At 54.9% G+C, this 12,188-nt stretch overlaps 2 protein-coding genes across 4 annotated transcripts; both read right to left on the bottom strand.

The window, feature by feature from the left end:
• Positions 1–944: 944 nt before the first annotated feature.
• Brd2 (bromodomain containing 2) lies at positions 945–11,551 on the bottom strand. 3 transcript variants are annotated; one of them, XM_021149731.2, is made up of 13 exons: positions 11,114–11,551; positions 7,554–8,848; positions 5,836–6,139; positions 5,131–5,268; positions 4,601–4,739; positions 4,295–4,509; positions 3,823–4,197; positions 3,281–3,409; positions 2,864–3,109; positions 2,498–2,760; positions 2,105–2,409; positions 1,782–1,904; positions 945–1,634 (listed from the first exon to the last, which is right to left on the bottom strand). In XM_021149731.2, exons 2-13 carry the CDS (start codon positions 7,577–7,579, stop codon positions 1,501–1,503), a joined length of 2,397 nt encoding a protein of 798 aa, XP_021005390.1. In that variant the 5' UTR covers positions 7,580–8,848; positions 11,114–11,551; the 3' UTR covers positions 945–1,500. The 3 variants fall into 3 exon arrangements, with proteins under 3 accessions (XP_021005390.1, XP_021005392.1, XP_021005391.1); XM_021149733.2 differs by lacking the exon at positions 11,114–11,551 and adding an exon at positions 5,525–5,616; XM_021149732.2 differs by lacking the exons at positions 7,554–8,848; positions 11,114–11,551 and adding an exon at positions 7,400–7,443 and having other exon boundaries at positions 949–1,634.
• On the bottom strand, positions 8,483–9,139 carry LOC110284109. Its single transcript, XM_021149734.2, has one exon. The coding sequence runs from the start codon at positions 9,123–9,125 to the stop codon at positions 8,505–8,507; it is 621 nt and encodes a 206-aa protein (XP_021005393.1). The 5' UTR covers positions 9,126–9,139; the 3' UTR covers positions 8,483–8,504.
• Positions 11,552–12,188: the final 637 nt, after the last annotated feature.

Below are 12,188 nucleotides of genomic sequence, written 5' to 3' on the forward strand. Positions count from 1 at the left end.
GTTGTGAGCCACCATGTGGTTGCTGGGATTTCAACTAAGGACCTTTGGAAGAGCAGTCGGGTGCTCTTACCTGCTGAGCCATCTCACCAGCCCTTTCCAATTACTTTTAAACCTTATAAAATTCCCCTCAAATTTCAATTGAAATCCCTACTCCATTCCATTTGCCTTTAAATTCCTGTCACAATCCCAGGGAAATTCCTCCCACTTTTAAAAACCTCAGAATTCACCTTCTTAGGTCTAGGCTTAGCTAGCTTTCCTTCCTGTAGAGGTTAACTACTGTTTTTCACCACCTTCTCTCTCCACTTGCAGGTATAGATTGATTCACTTGTGGCAGAATGAACTGTCACGATTTTGGACACTCCTCAGCCTCTGCTCCCATTTCCTTTGGTACACTAAACTCCCCACCCCACTGTACTAAAGCCTCACTTCGAAGAGCTGTGCATCACACAGCTCCTGAATGAAGACTTGGAATTTAAGATGGAGTGGAGTGCCTTATAACCTGGTTGAACTCAAACTGCTAAGCTATCCCCTTACCTGTTTGGTCACTGATATGTACTTAGTACCAGTCCTTGTCTAGCATGTTTGAGACTCTAGGCTTCAATTCTTGGCACTCTTAAAAGACAGACCAGACCTAGGGGCCAACTGGGGGATATGGCTAATGGTGATGTGATACCCAGCACCGCATCAAGCAGAACAATTGCCACCCACCCCAGCACCAATAATACTCAACCATTTCTTTTCTTTTTTTTTTTTGGTTTTTCGAGACAGGGTTTCTCTGTATATCCCGGCTGTCCTGGAACTCACTCTGTAGACCAGGCTGGCCTCAGAGATCCGCCTGCTTCTGCCTCCCAAGTGCTGGGATTAAAGGCGTGCGCCACCACGCCTGGCTCAACCATTTCTTCTGAGCCACTTTGAACACAGAAACAAAATCTCACTAAGAAAACTAACTCAAAACTTCAATAATATTTTCTTTATTTACATGTTAGACTCAAGAAAGAAAAGACAGTCTTGGGGCCAACTGGAGAGGTGACTAAAATCCCCAGGCCCCAAATGGAGTGGAAGTAAAAGGGAAAAGTAGAAAAAAAAAGTCAATGTAAAAAACAAAAAAAGCTCCCTCTTCTTCCCTCCCCATGGAAGCTGGAGGGAGGACCATGGCTACACACCCCCAGCCTTACCACATAGCTTAAATAAATTAAAACCTCAAAACAGGGCCCTTAGAAGTGAACAGGACAGCTACAGCTCAGGGGGCTTTATGCCAGGCCTATCCCCACTCCCACCCATACCCTTGCCCCACCCCCATCATCCTCAACAGGGACACCACACCCAAGAGGGCTAGGAATTCCATCGTATTTTGTCCATGTCCCTGCCTTCCTCCCCACTGCAGAGCCAGCTCTCCTATGGAGGGGTGAGATGAAGAAGTGTCACAGCAAGGGAAAGTGGGGAAGGGTGGTTCAGGGGTCCGGTCCTGCGGAGCCTTCCTGCCCCATCTGGCCTGGCCCCTTAGCCCGAGTCTGAATCGCTGGTGTCTGAAGAAGAGGAAGATGACGACGAGGAGCTGGAATCTGAGCTGGAACTAGAAGCACTGAGACGGGACACTGCCACTTGCTGTGCAGATGACTCTGTCTTCTCACTCGCTGTAAAGTTAAAGGTAGAAGATGTGACATTTTCATTTGTCAGGTAGTCACAAGGGCTAGTTGCTAGCTAGCCAGTCCTCTGCTCAAGTCCCAGCATTCAACTTAAGGAGAGAAAGAGTGAATATAACGTTTAGCAGTCTGAAATACCTTTCTTGGGAGGCTTTTTGGTGGAGTTGAGCTGTCCACTGACATCCTGCAACCGCTTCTCTAGCTCCCGCTTCTTCTCCAAAGCCAGTTCTTCCTTTGTTTTTCCCACAGGTTTTCTAATAGCTGGAGGGGGAAAGTCAGGACTTACTCTATTGAGTCTTCCCAGAATAGCCAACTTCCATTCCTGAAGCAGCCCAGTCATCCTGGATGCTGCTTGCCACAAACACACACGTGCACCCCCCCCCAGACCCCCCCCTTGCTGTCCTCACAAGTGCTACTGTGCTGCAATGTTAACTGATGGACATCAATCATCTGATACTCACTGTAGGGCTTCCGGGGTTTCTTTCGAAGGCAGGATAAAACATATCGCTCAAGCTCTCTAAGTGTGGACGGCTTGAGTGTTTCAAAATCAATCTCAATTTCTTCTGGATTTGAATCACGTAGAGAGGGTTCCCTGGCTTGGATGATATGTACTACTCGACCCAGCTTTTCCCCAGGTAACTTATTGATATCCAGGCTTAACTGTCTCTTCTCATCATAACTCATGGGCCTGCTTTCTTCCTCCTCCTCAGAATCATAGCCAGTGGGAAGGACAGGTGGAGCTGTCTTTTGAGACTTTTTAGGTAGCCTATGGGTAATAAGAAATTGTCAGTAAGGAGTTTACTCCATGCAAGCTGGCTTGTACAATACCCTAAGACACGGTCTTAAATCCTTACTTGTTGCTACTTCCTCCGGAAGTTCCAAAGCCAGGATGGTTGAGTGTAGTAGCATTGCTACCCCCACCACCTGCTTTCTTAGATTTCTTGGGCGGAGGTGGGCGAGGTGGCCTAGGCCCCTTATCATCTTCATCGATCCCAATTCGGCCACGATGTTTCTCTGCCTTCCGTTTCTTCTTTTTTTCTTTTTTCTCTCTCTTCCGCTTGGGCTTAGATATTGGGCCCTGGGACAGGGCAGCCAGTTGTTCATGAACTGCCCGAAGCTACACAGGAAAAAGGTGAAATTGTTGATCCCAATTGTTTCTTGGTCTTAACTTAGTCCAAGTTCTTACCCAATTACAGAGCACAACACACACAATGAGCTACCTGCTCCTGCAGCTCTGCTAGGCGATGAGCCCTTTCCTCCTCAGAGTCTGAGCTTTCACTCTCCTCCTCGTCCTCATCTTCCTCCTCCTCCTCCTCTTCCTCAGAGGAACTCTCACTGCTACTTTCCTCACTGGAGGACTCTGAGGAGGATTTGGTCAACCCAGGAGGCAAGGCAGTGGAGACTGGTAGAGGTCCTGGTTCCAGTGGCTCATCTGGCATCTTGGCATAGCGAAACTCAAACACATCCTAAAAAAGACAGGGAGACTCAAAACTGTGTTTAATGCCCAGCCACCCAGCACACCAGCTCCAACTTGATAAAAGATTGGCAAAGTTACAAGTTTAACTGCACAGCAAAAATTAAACTCTCCCTATAGGCAGTTACTGTGGAGTAAATTCAACTGCAGCTTTTACACTCACCTGTAACTTTCGTGCCATAGCCACAACATCATGGTCTGGAGGATTGTACTTATAGCAGTTGGAGAACATAAGCCGTACATCAGCAGCAAACTCCTGTGCATCCCGGTAGTCACGGTTCTCCATCTTCCGCTGCAGAAGGAGGCAGCATGAGAAGCTGCACGGGCAGAGTCTCATCTTTCCCTGCCAACCCGACTCAAGAGCAGCCCTCTCTTGAAACAAGTGGGGATGACCTTAGGGATCTGTGCCCTGGGGTTCAAGTTTGAAGTCCAAAGATTTGGGGTAGGTTTGAAGAAATATCTATGTCTAGAAGAAAACATTTCTAAGTGACCAAGGCCATCTCTCCTCCATTACATTTCCCTAACCCCACTCTTATCCTTAACTGTAAAAAACAAGGACTTCAAAGTATGTGACCTTGTACAACTTTGCAAGATACACAGAATGAAAAACTACCATGTTCCCATGAGGAGACATGGGTATTGCTTTATTGGTCCCCAGGCTCCAGCCCCTGCCTGAGCAGCCCATCTGCCCCATGCAGTGGGTACCTTGACAGTGCTGAGGTCCATGGGGTGTTTAATGATGTCATGGTAATCATGAAGGCCAAGAGCAGAAGCGTCCACTGGCTTATAGAAGGGCCAGGCGTAGGCAGCGTGCTTCTTTGAGAGCAGTTCCTTCAGGATGCCGTTGCAGTGCTTTAACTGCTCTGACAGCTTCCCTTTCTTAGAGCTCTGGTGTTGCTGTTGCGAGTCAGGCAAGTCTTTTCGTGGGGGTTTGATTGGGCGGCCACTCTCTCTGCGCATAGGAGGGAGCCTTGCTGCCTTTGGCTCAAGACTCCCAGGAGGACTAGCTGGGGAACCAGGAGCCAGGATGGCTGTAGGTGTAGGGGTGGTAGTATCCGCTTTCCGTTTAACGCCTTTTTTCTGTAGTAGAAAGATGGAGGGAATCAGTCATTCTGGTCCATTTCTTTTAACCCCTTTCTTCCTAGTCATCCTGAACAATCAACCTACTGATGTATACCTTGGCAAGGGGCTGAGCTGGAGGCGCTGCCGATACAGCAAGGAGTGGGGGTCCAGCAGAATGCAGGGACTTAAGAAGAGGAGAAGAGATGACTGATGGGTGGGGAATGTTGAGGACAGTGGTAGGTATTTCAGGTGGTGGTGTATACAGGGCTGTATGCGACACAGAAGAGACAGCAGGCACCTGATGGGCACTTGTAATACTGCCCTGGAGTGCTACAAAACAGTAACAATAAACAGGTAAGTGTTGCTCATTCGTATCTTCAGGTCACCCGAATAGCTTTGTCTTTAGGTCACCACTTCCTACCTGCTAACTTGGCCCCCTTCTTATGGCTGTTTTTAGGGATGGTCACCACAAGCTCTTGCTCCTCTTGTGGCATTGATGCCACTTTCTGTAGGAAGATCTTTTCCAGTGTCTGTGCCATTAGGACAATATCATCGGTGGGCTGCAGGAACAAGCACAGAAATGTTCAATTGTTAGCACAAGCACCACATCCCCACAAGAATTCCCAGCTCCAGGACACCATACCCTCACTAGTACTTAAGGTCATCATACCACACTAACCCCCTACAACCTGAAAATACGAGAGCAGAGCTTCTGAGTTACAGATCCCGCTTTTCTCAGGTCTCTGGAGCTTTCTGAGAAACAGGGCCACCATCCCCAAATATGAAAATGTGTTCTACTTAAATAACTTAATTATAGGAACACTGAAGCCACATCTAACAACACCATTTGGAGGTCAGGCCTCCTTAGACCTTAACTAGTTGGATAGCACTTCCAGCCCTGTTGGGACTAAGGACCAGTACTGCCTTTCAGCAGCTACTACATAAGCTTACCTTGTTATAAATGTAACAGTTGGTAAACATGGTATTAAAATCCTGCATACATTCTGAGGCAGCCCAGTAGTAATTGTTTTCAAGTCTCCTCTTGATAGTACCCATGTCCATAGGCTGTTTTATAATTTTGTGATAATCCTAAAAACAAAAACAAAAAAAAATAATCCAGTTCAGAGCCACAGGAAAATGTCTATTGTAGGGCAACTACCAACAGACAAAACACACACACCCACACGCACACCCTAGCTATTAAGGAATATTGCCCACACTGCGGCCCCAATTAAACTACAGTCTAGAAAAAGGTAATTTAATTCCCACTAGGAGGTTTCTGATACCTTTTCTCTAGCCACCCACCTCCCACCCACTCTGCAAACTTCCCATCCTGTGACATTACCTCTGGGGATGGCTATCCATGGGCTGCATGAGGGAAAGGAAGAAGCTAAGAATTTTGGCCACCGTGGTCCTCTCCCAACCAGGGGTGGGAATCTGTAAAATGGAGCCAGGGCACAAAAGTTAAGGGACACATGGAGGCAAGGTGAGAAATGCCAAGATAGAGATAACAAGCACAAAGGACCAAGAATCTACAACTCTGGTGGCTATTTGCTCTAAGAGAATGGGAACTCCCTAGGGGCCGCAGCACCTATGCTAGGTCACCCACCCCCAACTCACGCATTCCAGCTCATGCCCATCCAGCCTCTTACTCACCGGCAGACCCAGCTTCACAGCGTCCACAGGCTGCCGGAATGGCCATGCAAACTGATGCTTCCACAGAGCCTTCATCACTACTTTGTGCAGGTACTGCAGTTGGTTTGTTACCCGTCCTGGCTTTTTGGGATTGGACACCTCAGGGGGTGGTGGATTGGCAGGGGCCAGTTGTAAAGCTGGTACAGAAGCCATTGTGGGGCTCTCAAATCCCTCATACAACAGAGAAGGCTTTCGAATCCTTTTCCCTGGTGCTGCTGCCTCTGGGCCCAGCCCCAGTAACCCTGCATTCCCTTCCCCAGGGAGCCTGCAAAAAGGGGAAGCAGAATTAGATGTGGTAATAACATGAAAGATCAAGAAAATGTTGCTAACTTGCACTCTGCAACCCTGCAAAGCCAGACTTTGGCTGGGCAGTGATAGCACGCACCTTTAATCCCAGCACTTGGGAGCCAGAGGCAGACAAGACAGATTTCTGCCTGGTCTATTCAGAGAAACTGTCTCCATAACAAGTAAATAAATAAATTAATTAAAAAAAAAGTGAAGTGAATTGCAACCAGCCAAGAGTTAATTAAACAATAGTTTTTGTCCATCTTTAGCTTACACCGTGTAGTTTGCCGAGCTGCTTGGTTAAAATAAATACAAAACCAATGTCACATGACAACTCTAGCCTTATGGAGAAGAATCTGAAGCAAAAATGGGTGGAGCTAGGAAAGTGAAGCTTCATCCTCACTAGGGACTTAATGGTTGCCATGGTGGTTGAGACAGAGAGGACAGTGAAGAAAAGGGAGAATAAATCTTAATATCATCACACCTAAAAGAACTCATCGTACTATCTTTTTCAATCTCTGGGGGGCTTCAAGACCATAATAGGAACCAGACAAAAAACCAACCTAACCTCAACTAAACGAAAGGAAGCATGTCAAATATCCCTTCTATAGTAACTGCCAGACCTCCATCAAGTATCAACCAAACAAGTCTCCTTCAAAAGGCACAACAAAAAGCACCCTACAGTCAAGGTCAGCGTCAGCAAGTCCTAATTTAGATAGCACGCCCCCCCCCTACAAAAACAGTGTCCCTAACGACTCCCACTGTACCTCAGACTAAAGGCTAACAGAGGTTCCCATCACCACACAGGCTCCCTGTGGTTAGTCTAGACCAGGTGTTTCCTAATGGCTAAGACACTAGACCCAGATCTCATTGTTTACATCTGCAGTGAACTGAGCCCTGAGTCTCGAAACCACCTCCTCCCCACTGAATGAAGCTCAACGTTATCCAAACACACCCACCGCCGAAGGAAAGCAGACCTTCAACGGCAGCCAGTACCTATGTAGCAGAAACCTAGTCTTGGGCGTGATGACCCCTCCACCCAGTGGGAATCCCCCTGGCAAACCCTCAAGCTGTCACCATGGCAACTCTACCGGCACTGAAGCAGCCAAGACCCCCCACAAGCACGATGACAAATCAAGGCTGGATCTGCGCACACCCCCCCACCACCCTGCAGTCCCGCTCGTCCTGGCCGAATGGGCCTCCGCGTCGCGGAAACCGACAGGCTGCTCAGACGCAGTACCTGGGCCGCCGCCACCGCTTCAAAACCGTCGCAGCCCCCTCCGCGAGCTCGCGTCAACAGCTGCGGCGCGGAAGCGCGCCTCGCCCGCCCGCCCGCCGCTCCCCGGAACGCCGCCCCCCAACCCCCCTCCCACACACGGTTGGCGGAGACGTACTTGTGGGGAGTCACGTTTTGCAGCATCTTGACCTCAGGGAACCGCCGCCGCTCAGTTGCGTGAAGTCCGGGTAGCCTCGGCTCCCCTCACCGCCGGGCCCAGCATAACCCGGGAAGTGGGGGGAAGGCCGCTGCCCTTGGCCCTCCAGGCGTCAGCCTCGTTGCGGGACCGGCGCGAACGCTGTCTCCTGCGCCGTCCTCCCCGCAACTCCGGCAGCTTGGCGCGCTCCGCAGGCGGCGACAGCAGGAAAATGGCGGCGGCCTCTGCCGGCCGGAGAGCCACAGGAGAACGCAGTATGCAAACCCGGCAGTCCCCGAAACTGGACACCGTCGTCAATTCGGCCTGCCGCCGGTGGACAGGGGTCCCCTCTTCCCGCCGCGGTCGCCGGGGGGTCACGAGAGCCCCTTCAGACCACCGATGGAGGCGGATGAGCACCAAAAAGGGGTTTCAGAGAGCCGCCGCCTCCATCTTTGAAATCCTCTTGAGGGCGGAGTAGAGGGGTGGACAGACACCGAGGACTGGGCGGGGCCCGAGAAAGGGGAGCCTCGGGGGCTTCTATGGGGTCTGCACTGTCCGCCGGGAGCGGTCGCGGGCCCGGACGAAGTCCATTTCCAAGCGGATGGACGTGGATTGTACTGGCGGCCCGCAGAGGCTCCGAGACGCTGGGTCAGTAGGCGCAATCCTCCAGCTCGTCCTAGAGGCTGCTCCACTCCAGCGCGAAATGGCGCCGCCGAGCCCCGCGCCAGCGCTTTATATATAGCCGGAGGGGCGGAGCTTCGCTGCTCATGCGCGCCACCCTGCTCGCAAGCTCCCCCGCCCCCTCTGCGCGTGCTCGCCCGCTCACGCGCCTGGAGAAGCAAAGGCGAGGGGGCAGGCCCGCCTCTTCGCGGGAGCCTTTCCTATTGGTCCGCTTGAAGGATGACGTCACAAACTCCAGTTCCAAGGCGTCCATTATCGGCAGCAGAGTGCCGCAGAGAGCCAAGGCGAAAAGGCACCCCGCCATGTCTCCGAGCCAATTGGCTGCGCCCTGGCTTGGCGAGCCCTGGGAGAGATGGAGGCCGAACGGCGTGTAGGCGCCATCTCCCCGGGGCCTGCAACACGCTGTCCCCACCTCCAGGTCTGACGGAGCCTTCCCGGGCTTGCACACACCGAGTTTCCGCCGGTCGCCCGCGGCAGGCTGGTCGCGCCATTTGCAGCTTCTCCATTGGCGGCGCGGGCGGGGCGCAGTGTGGGACGAGTCCCGCGGGCGGGGCCGGCGAAAGGTTCTTGGCTGCGAGGCCGCCGCAGTGGAGAATCTGAAACAAGGAAGACAGACGCCATCTTAGAAGTCGCGGCCTGCTTCTCGGCTGAGACCTCTGAGCGCTCCACAGTAACCCCGCGACGCGATCTAACGTCCCCTGACCCAACACATGACTGGAGCGTTCTAAGGCTAACCTCGTCTTCCCCGAACCAAAGTAATCGGATAGCAAAGGCCACGCTCTGCCCTAAAATCCTCAGCTCTAACGATGCGAGGCCACCCCGAGTGTTTCCCGTCTTGCGAGCCCCCGGGGCCCATACCCTGCCCGCCCGCATTTGCAGATTCTCGCGCACTTACCTGCCTTAGGAACGCACAAGGCGTCCACATGCCCTAAAAACCGACCTCGGCAAACTTTCCCGGCGTCAGGGTGGGGAGAGCGGGCGCAGCGCACGGCTCCTTGGCCCCATCTCGCCCCAGCGTGGGCGAGCTGACGCCCCCCGCCCCCATCGGGCCGGGAGTCCTCCCCACGGAGCGCCTCTTCCATCGGTCAGCGCCAGGGAGGAGGGCGAGCCGAGGAGGCGGCGGCGGCGCCGCTCTGCAGCCCTCCTCCCTCCCCTCCCCCCGCCCGCAGCCGGACGCCTCCGAGGAGGGGCAGGAGCCATTTTGGGAGCTGTCTCGCCCCTCCCCCCTCGCTGTCTTGGGACTCGAAACGAGACTTAAGTAGGAACCACCAGCCAGTTCTCAAGGTCAGATGGCAAAAGCAACTCTGGGGTAGCCCCTCGCGCGAAAGTAAAAGCGTCTATCCCCCCAGAACACACCTCTCGCTCCCAAACTCCCCTTTCCCTGGCTAGAAAGACAGGTGTGCACGTCTGGGCAAGTAAATTAACGTTGGTGAGGGGCTGTAAGGCGGGCTCACCATCCCCCAGTTATAGCCCCAACTGGCCTAGGTCCTAGAACTGCAACCAGGCGACCCTCCCTCCACAGGAGCCCTCGACCTCGAACCTCAGTCACTGCACTTAACATGGCGGCCAAGCTCCCGTCTTCTGGACCGCAAGATAAGCGCAGACCCCGCAAGGGGGAAGTGCGCCTGGGAAGCAGAGACCCTGCACTCCCCGCCGGGGCCCAGGCCCCGGTCGCCCGAGTGCGCACGGCCCCGCCCGGGTGGCTGCGGCGAGCAGGGCAATGACACAGCAACTTTAGAGGCCTCTCCCCTCCCCCTGGCGGCCCGGCCTCCAAACTGGATTTTCCGCACCTGGGCCTGGCGGGTCGGGGCCGAAGCCCGACGGGGGTGGGGTGGGGTGGGGGTGGGGAGAGAACTCGGGGAGCGGGGAAACTGCTGGGCCTTAGAGAGAAAGGGTAGCCAGACGACGCTCCCGTTTCCCTGCATTCCGGAAAATCACTGCGCCCCAGTCATTCCCAGCCCTCCCTGCCCCCACATGAGTCACAGGGGAGGCTGCTGCTACTTAGTAATTTGGAAAAGTAACTCTTTCCTCCTTTCCGTTCCCTCCCCCGCAGCACACAAGGAGGCAACTGTTCCAGGCAGGGGGAGGGGAGGAGGGCGGCAGTAGAGCATGCCACCCGGAGAAACCCTAGACCTCGGAGACTGGGAGGCTCGGACCACGCTGGCTCTTCCCTCCCAGCACCCACCTCAGGCCAGGACTGCGCTCGCAGGCGGCCCCCAGGCTCTGGGCCGCTGAGCCCTCCCCACCCTGGGGCAGAGACAAACAGCTAAGAGCCCGGAGGGGCTGCGCAGCTGGGAACAGCAGGCCCCACAGGCCGCGTCCTCGTGAAAAGCACACAAACTCGGCCGAGCCTCCATCACGCCATGTGACGACGGCGAGCCCGCTACCCTTGACACAAAGGGAGCTTAGGGAGTCCCTGGGGAGGCAGGGAGTCGGCGCCATGGAACCACACCAGTTCACCTCCAGAGCTGCCAACTCCTAAGCTCTCGCATCCCACGACCAACACTCCCACTCAGCCTACGGGGTCGCCCTCCCCTCGCCCGCTCAAAACATCCCATCTCACCTGGCTCCCGATTCCTGACTCCCCCCCACCCCCCGGGACGGGTGCATGGGGCACACGCCAGCCTCGCCCCTTTGCCCTCCGCTGGGTACGTAGGCACGAGGTTGGCCATTCCCCTCCCCCACAGTGGCCCTCTTGCGCTGGCCCCAGTCCACACTCCCATTGGCTGTCAGGTGTTTGAAAGACAAGTCTTTCCCCCTTGGGATTTTTCTCCTGAACCCCAAGAATTCTTCCCACTCCCCACCTTTGCTTATGCATTTAAATGACCGACGGCGTCCCCGCCCCAGGGGCCCCTGCTCACCTGGATCCAGGAGCCACGGGGGGGCCCTCGAAAGTCGCCCTCAGCCCGGCTGGGGGGGAGCACGGAATCCGGGGTGTCAACCCCCCCGGAAGCCGAGAAGGCGTTGGGGGAGGGGGCGTAGCCCCCAGCCCCTCCCTTCCCTAGCCGCTGGGGGTGGGGGAAAGCATCGGGGCCGCGCGGCCACGTCAGCAGCGCTCCGACTGGCTGGGGCGAGTCACGTGTCTGCCCCCCCTACGGCCACGAGGGCGAGGTTTCCGAACACTGCGGAGGGTCGTGCACGGGGTCACAGGGACTGCAAGGCCCAGACCTGTGTCCCGAGACCCCAGACCTCGCTAAGGCTGCTGCCTCACCAGGTCCCCGGCCTCCCGCGCGCCTGTGGTCGCCCCCGTCCCCCCCACTCGCCTCTCGGTACGGGTTCAGCATGGCTGCCGCAGCCCTACGAAGCACAGAGCGCATGCGCAAGGGTGTGCCTGGTCGCGGGGGAGGGGAGGCACGGGTCGCCCGGAGAGCCGCGGTGCGCAGGCTCAGTGTGCCCCGAGCCTCGGGGCCACCTCGCTGGGCGATGGGTGTGGCGGGAGCGCGCGGGCCTGCGCCCCGGTGGCCTCTCCCCCCCCCTCCCCCCCCGCACCACGGCGGGGGGAATAGGTTCTTCCGGCTCCGGTCTGAGGCGGTGCCTGGCACTTTCTGGCCAGAATCCGCGCGGCCCCATGCTGTGGTCCCAGGAGGCACGCGGGTCCTGGCTGCAGCAGCGGGACTGCAGGGCGAGCCTCCCTGGAACGGGGGGGTCCGCTTGGATGTTGCGCGCTCGATTTGACGTTTTAATCGGGAGGAGTTGTGGGGTTCCTCGAATTTCTTAAACTGTTTTTTTCCTCTTTGAGACTTGAAAATAGCCGAATCCTGCCTTCGAAGTATACCACCCGTGTTTCTTTCTCTGATCCTGTACAGGTAGACCAATTATTAACATAGAGCTTCTACTTTGATAATTCTGCTCGTTTTGATCATGGTTCTTTCCTGACATCGTCTATACTCTTAAGAGTTTCTGTGACCGGTCTTACTAGTTTGTTTCTCAGTCTTG

Source organism: Mus caroli, chromosome 17, assembly GCF_900094665.2.
Source record: "Mus caroli chromosome 17, CAROLI_EIJ_v1.1, whole genome shotgun sequence".
NCBI lineage: Eukaryota > Metazoa > Chordata > Mammalia > Rodentia > Muridae > Mus > Mus caroli.